The 20,750-nt window shown below is 49.8% G+C and overlaps 1 protein-coding gene across 1 annotated transcript in view; it reads right to left on the bottom strand.

Annotated features, from left to right (window-relative positions):
* Nucleotides 1–9,992: 9,992 nt before the first annotated feature.
* Nucleotides 9,993–20,750, bottom strand: part of TRAK1 (trafficking kinesin protein 1) — a 130,349-nt gene continuing 119,591 nt past the window's right edge. Inside the window, exons 15-16 of the mRNA XM_017540706.2 lie at nucleotides 16,071–16,173; nucleotides 9,993–12,751 (exon numbers count right to left, since the gene is read on the bottom strand). Of these exons, the coding sequence (XP_017396195.1) occupies nucleotides 11,956–12,751; nucleotides 16,071–16,173 (899 nt within the window). The 3' untranslated portion in view covers nucleotides 9,993–11,955. The remainder of the gene's footprint in view (nucleotides 12,752–16,070; nucleotides 16,174–20,750) is intronic.

Genomic DNA, 20,750 nt, shown 5'->3' with positions numbered 1-20,750 from the left:
GTGGATCATGAGATCAGGAGAAGGAGACCATCCTGACCAAACTGGTAAAACCCTGTCTCTACTAAAAATGTTTTTAAAAAGCGGGGTGTGGTGGTGCATGCCTGTAGTCCCAGCTACTCTGGAGGCTGAAGTGGGAGAAGTGCTTGAACCCAGGAGGCGGAGATTGCAGTGAGCTGGTATCACTCCACCGGCTTAACTGATGCAGATCATAAGAATATCCCATTTATTACATTACTCATATATATAAGTTTGAGCTTTTTAAATTTTTGTGGGTATACAGTAAGTATATCTATTTATGGAGTACATGATGCAATGTGTGAGAATCACGTCAGGTAAACGGGGTATCTGTCACCTGAAGCATTTATCCTTTGTGTTACAAACAGTCCAATTATACTCTTTGAGTTATTTAAAATTATACAATTAAATTGCTTTTGACTACAGCCACCCTGTTGTGCTATCTTACTGATTCTTCCTAACTACTCTGTGTACACATAAACCATCCCCACGTTCCAGCCCCAACCTGCCACTACCCTTCCCAGCCCCTGGCAACCATCTTTCTATTCTCTATCTCTGTGAGTTCAATTGTCTTAATTTTTAGCTCCCACAAACAAGTGAGAACATGTGAAGTTTGTCTTTCTGCGCCTGGCTTATTTCACTTAACAAAATGACCTCTGGTTCCATCCATGTTGTTGCAAATGACTGGATCTGGTTCTTTTTGTGGCTGAATAATACTCCGTTGTGTATATGTACCACGTTTTTAAAATCCATTTGTTTGTTGATGGACACTTAGGTTGCTTCCAAATCTTGGCTATTGTGAATAACGCTGCAGTAAACATGGGAGTGCAGATATCTCTGTGATAAAACCAGTTTATCCTTTCTTTTGAGCGTTTACCTAGGAGTAGGACTGTTGGATCGTATGGTAGCACTATTTTTAGTTTTTAGAGGAACTTCCATATTGTTTTCCGTAATGATTGTACTGATTTACATTATCACCAACAGTGTACAAGGATTTTCTTTTCTCCACGTCCCCGCCAGAGTTTGTTATTGCCTGACTTTTGGATATATTTCATTGCAGTTTTGATCTGCATTTCTCTGATGATCAATGATATTGAGTACCTTTTCATATACCTGTCTGCCATTTGTATGTCTTCTTTCGAGAAATGTCTATTCAGATCTTTTGCTCATTTTTTAATTGGGTTATTAGAGTTTTTTCCTATGAAGTTGTCTAAGCTCCTTATATATTCTGGTGATTCCTTGTCAGATGCATAGTTTGAAAATCTGTAGACTGTTTCTTCATGCTGTTGATTGTTTCCTTTGCTGTGGGGAAGAAGCTATTTAACTTGATGTGGTCCCATTTGTCTATTTCTGCTTTGGTTGCATGTGTTTGTGGGATATTACTGGAGCAATCTTTGCCCAGTCCAATATTCTAGAGAGTTTTCTTGTAGGAGTTTCATAGTTTGAGGTCTTAGATTTAAGTTTTTAATCCATTTTGATTTTGTTTCTGTATATGGAGAGAGATAGGGGTTTGGTTTCATTCTTCTGTATATGGATATCTAGTTTCCCAAGCACCATTTGTCAAAAAGATTGCCCTTTCTTCAATGTACATTCTCAGCACATTTGTCAAAAATGAACTCACTGTAGATGTATGGATTTCATTCTGGATTCTTTATTCTGTTTGGTTTGTGTGTCTGTTTTTATGCCACTACCATGCTGTTTTGGTTACTATAGTGTAATTTGAAATCAGGTAATGTGATTCCTCTGGTTTTGTTCTTAGAATAGGTGTGGCTTTTCTGAGTGTTTTGTGGTTCCACATAAATTTTAGAATTTTTTTTTTCTATTTCTGTGAAGAATGTCACTGGTATTTTGGTAGGGATTACATTGAATCTGTAGATTGCTTTGGGTAGTATATGGACATTTTAACAATACTGACTCTTCCAATCCATGAACATGGAATATACTTCAATTTTTTATCTTCTCTTCAATTACTTACCTCAGTGTTTTATGGTTTTTATTGTAGAAATCTTTCACTTATTTGGTTAATTCCCAGGTGTCTTATTTTATTTGTGGCTACTGTAAACGGGATTACTTTCTTGATTTCTATTTCAGATTGTTCACTGTTGGCACAAAAAAATGCTGCTGATTTTTGTATGTTGACTTTGTATCCTAAAACGTTACCAAATTTATCAGTTTTAACAGTTTTTGTTGGCATCCCTAGGTGTTTCCAAATATAAAATCATCTGCAAACAAGGATAATTTGACTTCTTGCTTTCCAATTTGAATGCCCTGTATTTCTTTCTCTTGTCTGATTGCTCTAGCCAGGAATTCCAGCACTATGTTGAATAACAGTGGTGACAATGGGCATCTTTGTCGTGTTCCACAGCTAAGAGGAAAGGCTTTCAGTTTTCCCCCACTCAGTATGATACCAGCTATGGATCTGTCATATATGACTTTTATTATGTTGAGGTATGTTCCTTCAATAACCTGGTTTTTGAGGGTTTTTATCATAAATAGATGTGGAACTTTATCAAATGCCTTTTCAGCATCAATTGAAATGATCATGTGGTTTTTATTCTTCGTTCTACTGATGATATGTATCACTTAATTGATTTGCGTATGTTGAACCATCCTTGTATCCCAGGGATAAATCTCACTTGGTCATGATGAGTGACCTTTTTAATGCATTGTTGAATTCGGTTTGCTAGTATTTTCTTGAGGATTTTTGCATCACTATTCCATCAGTGATGTTGTTCTTGAAATTCCTCCTAAAGAATGTTTTTTAAAATACAGGTGAGTGAGGGCACAGTGGAGAAATAAGGCCCCACAGGGGGAGGGAGGTGCTGAGATCCATGTTATTGGTGGAGAAATGGGCCAGAATTGGAATGAAGAAGCCAACCTCCTTTATAGCAGACAGAACAGAGAAAGCAGTGAGTGAGCCCGCAGCAGGCTTACAGGTTTGAGCACAGAAAGCTGGAAGAGTTCCTGTGTGGTGCTTCTGCTTTCTTTAGGAAAGAGGCCAAATATCTTTCGCTGAGACAGAGAGAGAGAGGGAGAGACGAAGCAGAAAGTGAGGAATGAGGAAGGTTTGAGATCGTGCCTGTAGAGAACAAGAGAGACAGCTAACTGGAGAAACAGGGCCCCTGGCCTCCTTGAAGGCCCGGCTGAGGTGGAAGAATACAGACTTGGCACTCACACTTGGGGCTCCCATACCCACTGTTTTCACTGGAAGCCAGCAGCCTGGGTTGGTCAGGAAAGAAGAAGGTGAACAGGTGAATGATCCAGAACTGAGTGCAACAGTAGACCATAAAACTTAGGAATTAAACCTATTGAAATTATAGGCCATGGTCTAGGCTGGATAGAAGAAAAGGTAAGAAGATTGTGGCGGGCAGTCAAATGGCAAACTAGAGAAGCAGAGGAGGCAGGGGACTAGCTGCTTCTGTGAGGTCTAAGAACGCGTGGGGAATGTTCTGACTGAGAGAGGCACGTGCCAAGAGGTTGTGTGAAAGAGTGGGGCAACTGATTTTTAAATTTCAGAAGTTGAGTGATTTCAGGTGGTAAGTTCAAGGATGTGGCTTCGGGAGAGCTTGGCAGAAGTGGAAGGGTGGCGAAGGCCAGAAGAGACTGGAAGTAGAGAAACTGGGGTCCCAGAGCCAAAAGACTGATATATATTCAAAGTGACAGCATGTATGTAATATAAACAAATCACTGCTTCGCTCATAAGTTTTTGTTTAGTTATAACTGCAGAATGACAGAGGTTGAGTATAACAGTGGATCTCTGTGTTAAATGCTCTACACACACTTTCAATGAATAATATGCACTACCGTCATAATTCTTGTATATTTCCCTGTTTGTTCTCATATTTTTAAAAAGTAATTTTTTTTTTGAGGAGTTTCACTCTTGTTGTTCAGGCTGGAGTGCAATCCGCCATCTTGGCTCACTGCAACCTCTGCCTCCCAGGTTCAAGTGATTCTCCTGTCTCAGCCTCCCAAGTAACTGAGATTACAGGCATGTGCCACCATGCCCAGCTAATTTTGTATTTTTAGTAGAGACGAGGTTTCACCATGTTGGCCAGGATGGTCTCAAACTCCTGACCTCAGGTGATCCACCAGCCTCGGCCTCCCAGAGTGCTGGGATTACAGATGTGAGCCACCACATCTGGTCTTGAAAGGTAATTTAATGTCTATTGAAACTAATATTTTAAAAATTCAGCTTGTTTTATACTTCTTTGTATTGCATTTTATTTTTCCTGAAATTCTTTATTATTGTATTTTATAAAAATATTGGCCCATGGTGGACAGACGATTTTAAAAAACAGCACACCAGTCTTTCACCACTAAGATTTGGGAAGGACGGTTCTGTGCATCCATAAATCCCCAGCGTTGTGGCTGGCTGTTCACAGCTGATTAGCTGACCCCTTCATCCCTGTGAACAGCCACTCTGGGTCAGGACTCGGGCCTTGAGAGGGCAGTGGCAGAGCGGGACCAGAGCCGGGACTACAGCTGGTGGGGCTGGGGTGCCGCCAGACTGGGTTCCTGAGCCAGGCAGCTCACTTTCTTGTTGGGTCATTTCCATAGTTTCTGTGGAACTCCAGAACAGCGAAACACACAGTAGCATTTCTTGTCCAGTTACAGGCTAGTGGCCCAAGGGTGGCAAAAGCTACCACTGGCTTGAAATCATATAATCAGGAGAGTCGGGGTCTGAGGGGCCTTAGCGTCACAGGTGACAGAGGCCCCAGGGAGGACTGTGGGTTTACGCAGTTGAGGTGTGGGGAATAACACATCACCGTTCTGCTCTTTCTTCTCTGAAAAGACGTGCCTAAACCTTTGCCTGCCAGGCGAGAATCTCCTCTATCAACAGCCCTCACTGTTACCAGCTGCCTGGCCCTGGGAAACCCTGCTGAATTCTGCCCCACCTTGCTCCTGGGGGCCCCAGGTCCCTCTCTTGCTTCCTGCCCCTGGGTCTCGTCACATTGACGTATGGACATTGCTGAGCCTCGGCGCTGCTGGTCCCCGAGGCTGCTGGTCTAAGCTGAAGGCCTGGATTTCTCTCGCTGGTTTTCAATTCTTTAGGACTTCAAAGTAGGATCGGCCTAAAAGTCTGGCATTTGGCATGGTGAACGACCAAGTACTGCCAAGCAAACATGTCCTTCGGTCCTGGATTCAGTCCCTCTGCTGTGGCTTTGCAGAACTTAGGAACTACGGGCTGAAATAGAAAGGGAGAAAAGGCTCTCACTTTCAGATGTTTTCAGAAAAAAAAAGCCAAACATTTTCTAACAAGATGCCTTAGAAAGAAGCAGGTTGATTTCACAAGGCGAGAAGCACCCTAATACAGGGCACGCTTTGTGAGCTCTTTTTAAAACTGCCTTCCTACTTCCTGGGTGCGGCAGGATGATGGGCAAGTGTTTTCCTCTTCATTCTCTGATTCATTCATTCCCTTGCATGAAAGGCTGTGCACCTGCTGTTCCCTCGTTCTGGAGGGCCTCCCTCCAGTTCTCCCGGAGAACTGAGATGGTGCTCCTGCCTTCCCTCAGGCGGCTCCTGAGCTCCCCAAACAGAGGGTCCCCTCCTCTGTCTCCATGACCCTCCTGCTGCCTATGCAGATGGAGGCCCTCACAAGGCTGGGGCTGTGTGGACTCCCATCTGCCCAGAGCAGCATGGAACTGAGTCTGACTGAGCCAGGACATCTCGAGGGGGAGAGTGGGACGGAGGAACCCAGAATCGGGCGGGAAGATCCTCCACCTACAGAGTCCTTGGGGATCTGGCATGGCACCCCTACTGCTCCCACCCCACCCCCAGCACAGTAGCCCCGAGTACCCCCAAGCTCCAGAAGGGACACCAGACTCCTGGCCCCAAGGAGGGCTCTGGAATGTGAGGGGCCAGGCCTTCTTCCTGGGCACCCCAGAAACAAGCGCTCTATTTGCAGTGAGGATGTTGGGACTCCAGGAGGCAGAACTGCCTGCCCTGAACTGCATTTCAGGGAAAGCAAACCCCCCTGACCCGGTATTTGGATTAGGGCGGGTTCTTCAGGCCTTTTGCTGTCTCCAAGTGCCCTCTGCTGGCTGCGGAAAAACAGACCTTTTAGGATATGATGTTTTTGAGCCGTGAGCTCAGATGCACAAAAAATTTCATTTTGTTTTTCTAAATATAGATGTAATTCCTGTTATAAGCTCCCAATCAACTCAGGTAGCTCAGCATGACTTTCCTCCCCCACCAGCTTCTCCTCAGGTGGCATCTAGGTTCTGGCCAGAGCTGTGGGAGAGGCTGGCGCCACCTCTGTCCTGTTGGCAAGGCTCTTCTGGATGCACCTGCCCCTCTGCTCCCAGGCAATGTGTGGAGTCATGCCCACATGTGCCTGAGGCCAGGTACTCCGGGATCTCCTGGACTTCTCCACGGAGATGCCTCCGTGGCCGTTTCTGCCTCCTCACTGCTCCGTGCAGTCCCCGCCCTGCGATGGGGTGAGGTGTGGGGAGGGGCCCTGCAATGGGGGTGAGGCGCGGGGAGGGGCCCTGCGATGGGGGTGAGGCGCGGGGAGGGGCCCTGCGATGGGGGTGAGGCGCGGGGAGGGGCCCTGGAACATCCTCACTTCCCCAGGCCCTGCAATGAGTTCATCCGTCCTTGGAGCCCCAAGCTCATCAGGGGCTTCTCCTATAACCTTGGTCGTGGCCCACAGACAGGGAGAGGAGAAAGGCCCACACACCCGTTCAACGCTGGCAGCCCTCTCCAACTCCTACCGCCTGGAGCATCTGCGTGAAGTCCTTGTCCTTTGTGCTTGGCACGCAGGAGTGGCAGAGGAGAAAGCCGTGGAAAGAGAAACTTTCACCAACTCGATGCTTTAACAATTTAAAAATATATTCTTTCTTAAAGAGAGAGAGAAACTGGCTCCACAAGTTTCCTTCCAAACCTTTGGTCTCACACCAAAACGTACACTCAGCTTTGTCCTTCCTCATATTTGAAAAACAAGAATTTTATTATCTTTGTTTTCTGGTCTCATCAAATGCCTCTTTGACAACTTCTCCCTTAGGCCATGGTGTCCTCTGGTTGACCTTCCTCGGCTGGGAGAAGGGCTTGGGACACACATGAAGAAATTCGACACAGAACAGGGAAGACGCCCCAAACTACCGTAAACATCCTTGGGTCACACTCAGGAGACAGGAAATGCCTTCCAGGTTTGCAGAACGTGTGACAGTAGAGGGCATCAGAGGGCTTCCTGGCTTTTCAGATTAACTCTTTTTTCCTCCACTTTTTAAATTTTTTTTCTAAGTTTCATTCTTTACTTTTCCTGAAAACACTTCAAAGCGAATTGCAGACACCAAGCCCCTTGGTCTTAACCCTTTAGCTCCTGGGAAATAGGACATGCCCTTCCACATCCACAGTGCAATTACTGAATTCAGGAAGCTTCACACCCGTACAATTTCAGAAACACATGCTGTGTGTTCAGATTTCTCTGACGACTGTCCCAGCATTGTCTTCGCTCCAGCATCCAATTCAGATCACAAATCGCATTCGCTGGCTTGTCCCTTCAGCCTCCTCTAACCCGGAACAGTTTCTCACTCTTTGTAATGACACTGACAATTTTTTAAGGGACGGGTACATTGTTTTATAAGATGATAAATGTCCCTTGATTAGTCGCCCTCATGATTCAGGTTCTGCATTTGTGGCAGAACAGCACGGCGTGGCGTGTGTCCCTCCCAATACATCTCATAACAGGAGGTGTCTTCTGGCAGTTTGTCCTGTTTTGGGTAACGTTAAATTTTATGACTTGTTGAAAGTGGCGTACTGCCCAACAGAGGTGTCCACTGCGAAGATATCTTCCCCGCTTTGTAATTAGCAAGAGTTCTGTGGGAAGATACGAAGGTGTAAACATCCTGCTGCCTAACGGATTCTCACCCTGTGGTTTTCACACCCATTGTCGTCTGAATTAGTATTATGGCTGCAAAATGGTGGTTTTTCTGATTCTGTTGTCCCTTCTGTATCTGTCATTGACCTTCCTTCTGCTGTAAGGAAGGGCTTAGAGGAATGCATTCCAGGCTCCCCTTTCCAACCTCCCTCTGATTGGAATGCCTTTCCCACTTGGGAAACCCTAGCAGCCCAGGTCCAGGCTCAGCCTCCCTCTGCCCCTGCTGGGCAGTTAAACCACCCACTCTCTCTCTCTTCCCTTCAAGTAAGAGGGGCTGCAGCTGCCTGCCTTCTCAGAGCCCCTGAGACAAGGAGAGACTGGAAAGGGGAACCCCCTCCCACAGCAGAACCCCCACCCAAACTCCACCTGGTCTAGTGCGGAAGGCCTCAGACTTTGGTGCACACCAGAATCACCTTGAGGGCTTGTTACAACACAGGTACCTGGGCCCCAGATCTGGGATTCCAATGTACTATCAAAAAATCCTACTGGCTTAACAAGGAAGTTGTTTCTCCTTCAGGTTACATAGCAACCAGGTTGGCAGGAAGCTGTGGTCCACACACCTGAGGACTCAGGATAATGGAGACGCCACCACTTCAATACGTGGTTTGAAAGAGAGGCCACAGAGTCCTGTGTGGATGTTCCTCTGCTTATTGCCCACTGGTCAGAACTAATCATGTGACCTGCCCGACTGCAATGGCTGGGAAATGGGGATCAGATGAATCATCTGCTGAGCCCCATGACTTCCGCCACCAGCACACTTCCTGGATCCGACCTGCCCACTGCCACGCAGGCCTCCTCTCTGTTCTCAAGGGCAACAAAGTGCTTTTCTGCCTCTGCACCTTCACACCAGCTGCTCTCTGTGCCGCAATGCCCGTGCCAGCTCTCACATGCTTCACTCAATTGCCCTCCCTGGAGAGGCTTCTTCAGACTGTCCAATCCAAAGCAGCCACCCACTCCTTCACACGCCCTGTTCTAATTCTCTGCGCAGCCCTCGTTATTCTACACCTGTGTTCTCATACCCCCCGTGACAGCAGAGCCCGGCTCACTTGCTCAGCCCCAGCACCTGCGATACCTGGCACATGGGGGGTACTCAGAACACATTTACTCAACTATTAACTCTAAGGTGCATTACTGTTTTCATGTCACAGGTTAAAAAAAAATGGAGGACCTAAAGAGGATGCATGGCTCACCCAAGGTCGCACCGCCGCCAAATGGTCAGCACCTGACTTCAGACCCACAACACCACGTCTGACAGCAGCGTTTGTCTGCCTGATCTCAGTGCTTGCAAGCATTGAGGGGGCAGAACGTTTTCTCCTTCTGTTCTCCTCACTCTTCTCCATCTGGTGGACCTCCACTGTCCTCGGGTGTCTCTTAGCCCAACACTATGGAAGGCAGTTTGGCAACATCCATTTAGGAATTTGCTCCACAGATGCGCTCACATATGGGATGATCACATACATGCAAGGTTTGTCACCGTAGCACTGTGACAGCAAAAGATTAGAATTAACCCAGTGACGCCAGGCACAGTGGCTCACACCTATCTCAGTGCTTTGGGAGGCTGGGGCAGGAGGATCACTTGAGCTCAGGACTTCAACATGGTGAGGCCCCACGTCTACAAAAAATACAAAATAAATAAAAATTAGCTGTGCATGATGGCACACACCTATGGTCCAAACTACTTGGGAGGCTGAGGCAGCAGTATCACTTGAGCCCAGGAGGTCAAGGGTGCAGTGAGTCATGTTTGTGCCACTGCACTGCAGCCTGGGCAATGGAGTGAGATCTTGTCTCAAAAACAAAACAAAACAAAAAGAATTATCCCAGTGACCATCTGTAAGGGACGGTTCATAAGGGTATGTAAATATTCACAGTGGGAATATACACTCAGTGGAATAGTACACAGCCCTGAAAAGTGAGGGACATCTTCAGAGTCTGATTGGAAAGTTGTCTAAGGTATATCATGTTGAAAGAAAGAAGGCATGTAATGGCATGTAAAGTATACGCCTTTCATTTAATTTTCTGCTAAACACTTTCAAGTCTTACATAATGAGATCGTCTCCCTGATGAAAAGATAAAAACAAAATACAAATCCGAATACCAGTGTGGTTTCCATCATTTGAACTTATTTTATTGATACTCATCAGCAAATGAAATTGTGCTGATTTCTGATGCATTACAACACACTTTTTGGTAGTGGTTGCACAATGGTGACTGTTTATTTACTATAGTAAATGTTGCAACCTCTGAACTGCCAATTTTTACATGATATTTCTGGCAATGACGAACGCCTCCTCTCTCTCAATACATAAACTGGTCCATTCAGTCTATGATTTTCATATTCCTTTGTTATTCTACCTACTGCTTTAAAATACATTCAAATAAAAAGATATAAGTTACTTGCAGTGAGTGCACACATACAACAGTCAGGACAGCTGAGAACAATGAACCGATACTCTTGTGTTCAGAGAATAAATAGCCTGAAACCGTGGGACTGAAGCTTGTTCCTTAGGGGCTTTATCCTTGGCGGGCATGAGGTTACCCTCACTCAGTGGAAGGATGCATCTTCTGCTGGTGGGGAGGACACAGAGTGACAGTTTCATTTATGTGGGATGTTTTCCTTCCATAAATGTCTGGAGCACGGTGTCACGGGACCCCATGATGTAGTGCAGCCCTCACATTAGAATCAGTAAGTTATGTGGTTGGACTGGGATGCCACAGACACACTATGACTGGAACTGGAAGGAAAGAGAATGTGTATTTAAAACACGGCAGACACAAATAATAAATAAAAGTTTAAAACCGAATCGGCGACTGCAACAGGACCAGCCTCCTGGTTCTCTTCGCAAGCACCTGTGTCTTTTCCTAAGGGTCAAAAGTGGCACAGGGAGAAAAAGGCTTTGGAGGGAAAGAAAACACCTGCTGTGACCGTGTGCTGCTGTCAGACAAGAAGGCAGAACGTGTGGGCACTGAATGGCGCGATCGGAGACCGCACGGCGACCGCACCCCGGCCGGCCTTGGGTTCCAGAGGCGGCGCTGGAGACAGCGGAATGCCCAAGCCTTGTTGTCCCTGAAACCAGTTTGTTATTATGCCTGCTTGTGACAAATTGGTGTTGACAGATTTCTTTAAAAAGCTTCTCCCCTATCCTTTTTCCTTTTAATCCTATTGTTAAAGGTGTCTTGTGTCTGGTCTTACATCAATTTGGTTGTGACACAGGGTCCCAGAAAAAGCTGCTATCTTTTTAGCGGCTTGGTGTGTTTGAAATGCATATTTGAACCACACAGACAACATACACTACCAGTACCATGACTTCCCTGCATATTAAAAAAAGGAAAAATAAAACAGATCACACAGAACACGGACGGGCTGCTGAACAACGCAGCAGGACCATAAATACATTCTCTCAGGTCGGACATCGGGCCTGACGGCTGCTCACAAACCACAGGATGACCTCAAGGGAAAGGCGTGAAAACAAAAGGTCACACCTCAGAGAAGAAACGACTGTCCACTGAGGCGGAGCAGCGAAGGTCTTGAAGAAGCTGGGCCACCCATAAAAAGAAAAGCCCTCCGATCAGCAAAGCCACGTCAGCCACACGTGGCTGAGGACGGAGGCTGCTTAGGCTCCTTACAGGGTGGGCGAGGCGAGGTGTTATGACCTGTGCCGCGTGACAGCTCGTGGTGTGCCAGCCACAGAATTCACTGGTTTCCTATCCATAGGATAAGAACACACTTGGGAGTTTCAGTGCTTCTAAAAGGAAAGAGGAAAGGACCCCACCTTCCCCCACGTGAGCATAGGTGAAGTCTTCGTGAGCGTGATGACAGTGCAGACGCGTTTCCCGTGGGATCTGAAGGAGCAGGGCGGACACGGGGTCTCCAAGTCCTATGTACACATTTTACAAAGTTTCCACTCTTCCTCCCTTAGGCACGAGGTTGATTTGTCTAGCTCAGGAGGGGGTGGACAGAGAAGGGCAGCGGGAGGGAGTGCGCCCCGGGGAGGAGCGGAGCGGGAGGAGGGCGCAAGGCAGGAGAATGTCACCTCCTCCAGGGCAAGCGGCCCCTGCGGTCCTCACCGTAAGCTAGTTTGTTTGGAGAGCTTAGCACCCATCAAGATGCCTGAGGTGAGAGTCACGGGGGCCTTCATCTGCATGCTGGACCCCACCATGGTGGGGAAGCTGCGGTTCCGCCGGATGCCACTGTTGAGCTGCAGCCCGCCAATGGCACTGGTGACAGTGGGGCATCCCAGGGGCAGGCCCTCGGGTACCAGGCCTCTGGGGACAAGGGCTGGCACTGGCCCCGGGGGCCCACACAGGAGGGGTCCCTGCTCCTCAGTCAAGGTGGGGATGTGGGGTCGCCCTGAGTTCACCACTCTGGCCACGCCGAGCCTTCTGACTTTGTCCACGAGGTTGAGGTTGGAGACCGACACGTCGGTCTGGCTCTCGCTGCTGCGGACGTTCTTTTCTCTCACCTCCCTCAGGATGGAGCTGGCCGGCTTGGAAGCCAGGAAGTTGTCGTAGGGGGGGCTCGTGCACTTGAACTCAAAGGAGGGCGGGGAGGACGTGGGCGTCTGCATGGGCGAGTTCGGCGGGGTGGAGGGGATCACGGCCATCTTGGGTGCGTAAGAGTGCAGCAGCGAGCCCCGGCCGGCTCTGTCCCAGCTCTGGGGGTCGTACACGGCAGCAGAAATGCCCCGCTCCTTCAACAGCCACACAAGCCCCAGGGATGTGCTCATGGTGGTCGTGGACTCACGGGTGTTAGTGAAGGACTCAGCCAGGCTCAGTCTCCGTGGAGTGCATGGTGTGGCCACCGGCGTGGACTTCAAGTGGCTGGCGCTGCCACAAGCTGGAGTTGGGGCTGAGTTAAGGCTGGAAGGAGAGACGACAGGTTATTCGCCAGAAGCCCATGAGCTCCACAGAAAGCGCCAGCAGCCAGTCTCCTGCGGGGGGTGTGGGGAGGCCCAGGACACGATGGGAGGGTTCCCCCAGCGGAGGTCCCCAAAGGCTCCGACCACATCTGCTCTTCCCTCTCACCCTGCAAGGGGAGCATGTTTCAGTGAACAGGAGGCTGCAGTGACTCCCTTTGCCCATCCCCGGCTGGTGGGCCCAGCTGTCGCCTCCGCAGTTGAAGGAACAGGCTCAGAGCTAGGGGTTCACTTGGTGCCACATCTGGCTGCTGGGTGGACACCACAAGTTGAGTGACTCTAAACCCGTCTGAGAACAAGAAAAGAAGCCCTTTGGCAAACAGGCACTCTCTCCCCAACAGATTTACCCAGATTCCTGTGCTCCTTCCTAGTACCTACTTCTCCCTGAAGCAAGACGTGAGCCAGGACTCCGGGAGACGAGACACTTTATCTTAGGAAGGGCAAGGATGGCCACAGCACGTGGGCTGAGGCCGGGCTGTGCCCCTCGGTCCGCTGTGGCCGTGAGCTCTGACTCCGGGTGCAGAGCTCCTGACTCTGTCCCACGCTGCCTTACCCCTCTTTAAATGCTGCCCAAATCCACACTAACCAGTGGAGTTGGAGGGTCGGGGGAGGCATGTCGCATATGAACAGATCTCCATCGACCACGCTGCCCAGGGAAAGGCCCGCCGCAGTGTGTGGAGCCCGAGGCACCGAGGAAAGCGGAAGGTCTGTTCATTCATGCGGCTCGTGCTCACCGGGGACTCACTGGTTCCAGCAGCTGAGATCCGGCCATGGAGTCCATTTAGGACCGAAAAGTTTCCGGAAGGGCAGCGGAGGGAAATGCATTGCTGTCTGCTTAAAAAGCAGGAAAGGTTCTCTCTCTTTTCATATGTATAATTGCAATTACCTTTGCACCAACCTAATAACTCGCTTTCCCTAGGGACTGTGAAGAATTACCTTTGCACCAACCTAATAACTCACTCTCCTTAGGGACTGTGAAGAATTACCAGTGCTGCCTATACTGCAAGTCACCACTGTGGTGTATCGGGGAAACTTCCAATTGGCAATAAAGTCCTTGGCTGTGACACTGCCGCCCTGCAAAGCTGGGAGAGGTTCTCTTTTAACAGCTGCTACAGGGTCCGGGGAGGCCAAGCAGGCAAGGAAGCTCTGCACTGCATCTAAATGAGCGACCAAGAGCCAACGGGCGCTCCCCGCTTCTCAACAAGCAGCCAGGAGGCAAAGGCGCACAGCCCTCCTAACACTCTGGTGTCCGCGCCGGCTCCAGGATTTTGCTGGGGCTGCCAGTGCGCCTTGGCGCAGGTCAGCTGTGTGGTCCCTGAGAGCTGAGGATGGAGACTTCTCTCCCCAGCCTGGTGGAAGGAACTCCACGCATTCTGGGAAAGGCACCAATGGAGGGAAAGGGAAGGAAAGGGCCCGATCTGGGGGCAGGTCTTTGGAATGAGCAGAGAAGGGTCCCCCTCCCTCATGGGAGACAGCTCAAAACGACATACAAGCTAGCGGCACCATCTGGCTCCACACGCAGGGGACCTCAGCCCTGGAGGTCGGCATGGTGTGGGCATCCCAGAACGGCCCGTCTCACACAAGCTCAGGGGTTGGGATGCTGGTGGGCTGGGGGCACTCAGAGAAGCATGATTAGAAACCACAGCAGATTCCTAAGGCTAAACGTGGAATTTTTTCTAAAGGCAGGGGTGGAGTTTTACAAATGTTGATGTGCCCTCAGTAAAGGGCAAAAAGCCACAGACTTGAGACCATGTGGACATGGCCATCCCGAGGGAGACTGTTTCCATTTTGTTTGTTTCAATTGATTTGTTGCCGTTTTATTTCGGGCAGCCTTTCTTTCAAACTCAGGCCAAAAAAAAAATAATAATAAAAATAAAAGCCTTCTCTTGCTACTGACTTCCCAGGCTTGGCTCGGCCGGACAGCCACATGAAGACCTGTGCGCGGCTTGAGTCCTGTGGCTACAGTCAGGAGCGCCATCCAGTAACCCAGCACCAGCCTCTCATCAGGGATGCTGGTTCCACGGCTCTGAAAACAGCCTCTTCCCCACATAAAGCCACCGGACGGGGAAGCCACGTTCTCCAGGGGCAGGAAGGGAGACGGAGAAGAGAAGGCTGAAATGGACAGATCCCCGTCTGTGAGGACTCGGGGTTAGGCCTGTATTAGTGCTGGTGCTCGGCTTCACTGGAGGCGTTTAGATGGGTTAGGGGCATCGACCATCAAGGCCGAGTTAGAACCACAGAGACACAGCCACGCCTCAGTCCCAGGTTAGTGACGGCCACGCGTGCACACACAGCCCCTTCCCGGGGTGCTGCCGGGGCAGGCACTGCTGGCGGTGTGCTCACCCCCTGCCTCGCCCGTGGCCCTACATCTCCTCTCAGCTCAACGGGGCATATGGCTGCTTCGACGTCCTTCTCACATGACCTGCGGAGAATCATTCATAGTTTAAGGTGCCCCCTGGCTCACTGCTCCCGCCCCTTCTGCTTTACCTTCCGGCAACCCAGCATCTCGCACCACAGAGGAGACAGCTGAGGGGTCGCCCTGCTCTGCTAGGGGAGACCATTTTCTCTTTTGCTGGAAGCAGTGAAAGGCTTTGAAATCAGGCCAAACAGACCAACTCACACCAGACAAGTCCTCCCCATACACGGTGCTCGAGAGAAACGGACCTTGCTGGGCACGTGGCTCAGTCCTGACATCTTCTCATTTTGGCCATTACACTTTAGCTGTGGGGCATGGTTCCTGGGGCCTATTCCAGAGACATAAGGGCTTCCACAGGGCTCTGTAACTCCATCCATAACTAAAAGAATTCTGTGCTCTACTGACAAACTTTGGGGCAAAAATCCAACAGCCCTGTGGTTGTGTCAACTTCAGCTGGCTGAGGACAGGGCTAACAATCCATTCCACAGCCAACTAAAAGGGCAGCCAAAGGCGGGCCCAGGTCTCTTCATCTGAGCCAGATCCAGATAAACAATAGCCTTAATTCCAAAGGAAAGATGGGCTTGAACCCAAGAGGTGGAGGTTGCAGTGAGCCAGGATCACGCTACTGCACTCTAGCCTGGGCGACAGAGCAAAACTCTGTGCAAAAAAAAAAAAAAAAAAGAAAAGAAAACAAAGATGGGACCCAGAACAAGCGCCTGCAAATGCTGGCTTGAGTTGGTTTTTCTACGAGCCTCTCTACTTGGCTTTCCTTAACATTAAGCCTGGCAGGCAAGGGAGTGCCCCGACCTCACCCCGCCCCTGCCACCCCAGGGCCAGGGTCCCTTACCTTGGCGTCACCCGAGTGAGCTCATCCGAAGGGTGCAGGATGCGGCAGGTGGTGAAGGTGAAGGTGGAGTTGGTCTGAGACATGCACTTCCCAGGGTGGTGTGCTACATTGAGAGGAACAAAGCATATTCTTGCATCCAGGTACGACCACAACGAAACTTAAAATCCAGCGTGTCACTCAACAGATGCAAGAAGCGATGAGCTACCTTGTTAACTGGATCTGGGCGAGGAAGGTGAAACGCAAATGTTCTAGATTGAAGGTGAGTCCTCAAAAATAACCACAATTTTGAGCACTGGTCTGCAGAGCACCGAATTCCAGCTTCCGACCCAGGCCAGACAAGGTTTCTCATCGGGATTCTTGAGCCAGTAGTGGATCCAGTCTGGGGGGGAGGTGAGGGAGGCTGGGTAATGGGACTTTGGGGGGTAATTTTGTTTCCCGCCTCAGGTCAGACCTGCTGTCTTCTTTTGCGGCTTTACATTTCTTTGCATTGGTAACAGGTACCAAAGCTCTGCTCAGGGGAAGGGGAGGGGTCCAGGCAGGGAGAGCCACTTGGCACCTGGGAGCAGGGCAAGGCTCACAGCTCCCTTTCTGCTCACACAAAAAGGGGCTTAGGGACGCTGGCTCCACTACTGTCTGTCTGTGACCATCATGGCAGGAGATGGGGACTTCAGCTGCCTCGGCAACAACGTGGCAAGAGCTGCAGAGATCAGGGCTCTCCGGGGCCCTAAGCTCCAGGGTCGGGTCTGGTCTGACACACACGGTGTGAGCAGTACGGGGCGCCCGGAGCCCCAGCTGCCAACTGCTTTCCTGACATCTCTAAGATGTCCGATGTCTAATGAAAATGAGATGGCAACAAGCACTCCTCAATTTACTTCCCTTTAATGCCCTGGCAAGCCGTTGCTGAGGCAGCTGAGACTATGGTCTGGAGCAAAGTAAATCACGGAAGTGTTAGGACCATGCATGAGAGAGCTGGCAAAGGAACAAGGAACAGAGTCTGCGGGAGACATCATGATTGCTCAGGTTCGTCCTCATTCATAACTCAAGCATCAGAAAAAAAAAAGATGCTGCCCCAAACAGCATGCACGATGAAGGACTGGGATGATCCTCCCACCCAGCCCCGCCCCACCCGCTGCCCCTGTAGCAGCTCAGCCCCCAGAGACCTCCTGGGAGAAAACTGATTCGGATATCGGAGGCCATGGGGATTCAAAGGCCATGAAGATTCAAAAGGCTGAACTAGAATCTTCTAGCTCCTTATGGTATATTTTCTCTGGGATTTGACAAAAAGGAAAACAACGGAACTGCTGCTGCCCCAGACCTACAGGTCCACACACAGTTGACCGTGTCTTAAAAGAAAACCAGGAACCGAACAAAAACAAACAAACAAAAAATGCTGGAGACACAAATTAAAGGCAGGCAGGACAAAGCCAGAGCACAAAAGGGACGGTGACCGGAGGAGCAAGGCGAGACAGCGTGCTCCGATGCGGAAGGTCTGGCCCGGGCCTGTGTGCCCAAGCAGGCTCCCGTGGCACCTGGCGTGACCGCCAGCACCACAGCCACAGGAGAAAAGTCTCAGCCACGTGGAGCTCCAGGCAAAGCAGGAGGGAGGGGAAAACACATAAAAATGGCCTTTGTGAATCTTTCTCCATCAGTAAACCTAATGGTTCAGGAACTCCAGTAAGAAAGAAACCGCCACAAGCAAAACAAAAATGGAACAAGCTATGAAGAGAAGGCAGCCGACAATCACGAGTCTCTTCCTGCGATAAGGTCTAGAAACAGAAAGAACAGAAAGCCTGGGGAGGCATCCCAGGTAACAGGCAGGAAGGGTATTTGGGAAGAGGGACAGGGGAAAGCAGTGAATAGAAGTAAGACAGTTGAAAGAGAGATAACATTTAAGAGAAATCAAACAAGGGAAGCTGGATTTAAAATCAGAAGCATCCCCCCCACTTAAACACATGGCCAGAATATCAAATCAAAAGGTCGCGAATGTTCACTTCCCCCTCCACCCTTTACACATTGGCTCTTCAGTTGCAGCAGGGAGCGAAGGATGGACGTTTTAGAGACAGCTGCATCAGCAGAAGCAAACCCATCTTACACAAATGGGTTTTGGAGGCAGGAGAAGGCTGCTAAAAATTCACAAGTCACCATTCCCCAGAAGCAATCAACAGCTTTAGAAGACCAAGATCAACAAGTGTCCAAAGTGCTAAAGCAGAGGTTCGGCCCCTCCAAAATACCACCAGGACGCCTGGGCCCGCGGGCGGGCGGCTCTCCGCACGTCAGCACTGACCACCGGGCCGCTGCTGCACCTCCCTTCCTTGAGACACAACATAGAGACAGTGAGTCACCCAGGACCGAGATGTCAGAGGCCCCTCATGCTTGCTACAGAGCAGCAGGCTGATTCCTAAGGCCCTGATGCAGGAGGACAGCAAGTTCTAGAAAAACAAAACGGGAGGAACATCAAACACCCTTCTTGTCAGGAAAGGGGGGTGGGGGTGAGGGCTCAGTCACCGAGCCCCCTTCTTTATCTAAAGGGAAAGTTCCGTGCAGAAGATGGTTTCACGTGTTCATCCCATGCTGCTCAATTTGGGGGCTCCAAAAGGACAGGCTTTCTTGGATTTCATGCCTTAATTCCCTATTTTTTTCTCTCAACCTGAGTGAAGGGCTTCCTGGTGTTGTGAAGAGACGGGCATACGTAGATGGGTGAGAGTATTAACAACAGATATTTTCATCATTTTACTTAGGAATGGATTTGCATTTACCAATAAAAACCCCTAATTCTTTTTTAATTGTTTTTCTTCTCCCAGATTCCGACACTGGTACAAAATGTGATGGGCTTGAAACTTAATGAATTCTTGATTATTCAAGATCGTTTCCGGTGATGAACTGCCCATGGCCAGCGTGCAGATGTTTTGTTCTGAAAACATACCACATGCAAGCACACATCCTTCCGCTAGCTACAGGGGGGCGCGTCGGAGGACTCTGAGGGTGACAGCCACCCGCCCCACACGCTAACAGAGTGACAGCTCACTGCCATGCTCCTCGGGGGCTGTGGCACCTGGGACTGACTGGAAAACTGGGTAGCTGGGATCCTTCTGCTGAAGCCAGTGAGGAGGGATCCCCGACACGGCCTCCACTCCCGGGATGCCCCTCAGACTGCGCTAGACAGAGTGGGGTGGCTTCTGCGCTGTGGACTGCTCAAGCCTCCCAGGGAAGACAGGTAGAAGGCCCGCGGATTCCTGCAGCCCAGTGCTTTCATGGTGAGCAGAAGAAAGCACAGAGGGGCTGGGTCACTGCGGGGGGCCCAGGGGTTCCACAGGGAGTTGTAGGATGAGGATTCTGCCCGTCTGCCACCCACAAAATACACCTGGTACCCACCTGCTCATGCCCTTCCTTCCTCATCACCCCTGGGAAGAGCTGGGGACAGAAGCTTGCTTCTCTCTAAAGGCCGCCATAGAACCCAGCCCTTAAAACAACCCTCACGTGAGCTGAAAGACGGACTTGGTGTGCTGCTATGGGGAGATTTAGGGTGCAGCATTCAGCAGACACAGCTGCCTCCGGGGAAGCCCCTGAGGATGGAGATGGCGGCCACGCTGCACACCAAGCTGCTTCTCAACAACTCACATGAGTAACGTCTACACACGCGAAACACATTTACAGAAGCACCTCAAGATCTTGGAAAAGGGACTCTGCCTTTGTGACGCACTGAAGGCCTTCCACGTCCTTTCCGCCATTCTTGGGAAGTGGCCGACTTGTGTCAAATAAACCCTATGCCCCTGACCTTCCTGTCCTTTTTCAACTTGAACATGTAATGGGATGCTGCTGTCACATGCCTGAATCTGCTTTGCAAGTTCCATAAGCTCCTCCGCTAATACCCCTCCCCCACCCAGCAGTGGCACCCACAGGCCAGCCTGTTCTATCCAAGTAAAAACAAATCTATTGAAAATAAAAGCCCTTGTCCATCCAGCTTAAGGCATGTTTTGAACTGTCCCTTGGGACTACAGCCTGCTTTGGACGTTTAATGCCCAGTTTCTGGTGACTTTGTGGCCTTTTGCTTGAGGGGTGGAAGAGGGAGAGGGAGACGTGTCTGCCTGTCAACTGCATGAGAAATGGTTCCCTTTCCATCAAACAATGCTTTAGCTCTTCCCAAAGGACTAAAATATCAGGGCATAGAAGATGCTCTAGAGATGTTCCTGTCTCCATTATGTCACCCTGCCCATGACATTTTCAGGGGAAAATAAAAAGTTGTGTGATGAGTTCACGTGGGAAAAGCTCCATGAAGCCTGTCTGCCCTACGAGTCGTCACTGCTAGAAGTACTGTGTAGGACTCCCGCGGCTTTGCCAAGCGTTTCCTCTGGAGGTGAGGGGTGGGGGATCACGAGCAGTTTCACATGCAGCGGTGCAGCTTTCTTGTTTTAGAAAATACAAAGGCGATTTTAAATGATAACATGCTGTACAAGACGATGCTTCCAAAGGCCTTGGTTCTGGGCTTCGCAGAGGCTTGGTATTTATTTGTTCTCTGCGTTTCTCCACCAGGCCCCCGACCGCTCCTGCAGCTCAGTGGAGATCCCGAGCTCGGTGGGCAGACGTCTGGCCAGCGGGAACTTGGGAGGTTTCTATCACAGAGATTTGAACCACATCACAAGACCTTTTTCTGATTTCTGCACAGCTTATTTTTTGTTTCTG

Source organism: Cebus imitator, unplaced genomic scaffold (assembly GCF_001604975.1).
Source record: "Cebus imitator isolate Cc_AM_T3 unplaced genomic scaffold, Cebus_imitator-1.0 Scaffold129, whole genome shotgun sequence".
Classification (NCBI taxonomy): domain Eukaryota; kingdom Metazoa; phylum Chordata; class Mammalia; order Primates; family Cebidae; genus Cebus; species Cebus imitator.
Note: the sequence above shows the minus strand (reverse complement) of the source record. Positions and strands in the feature narration are given on the sequence as shown.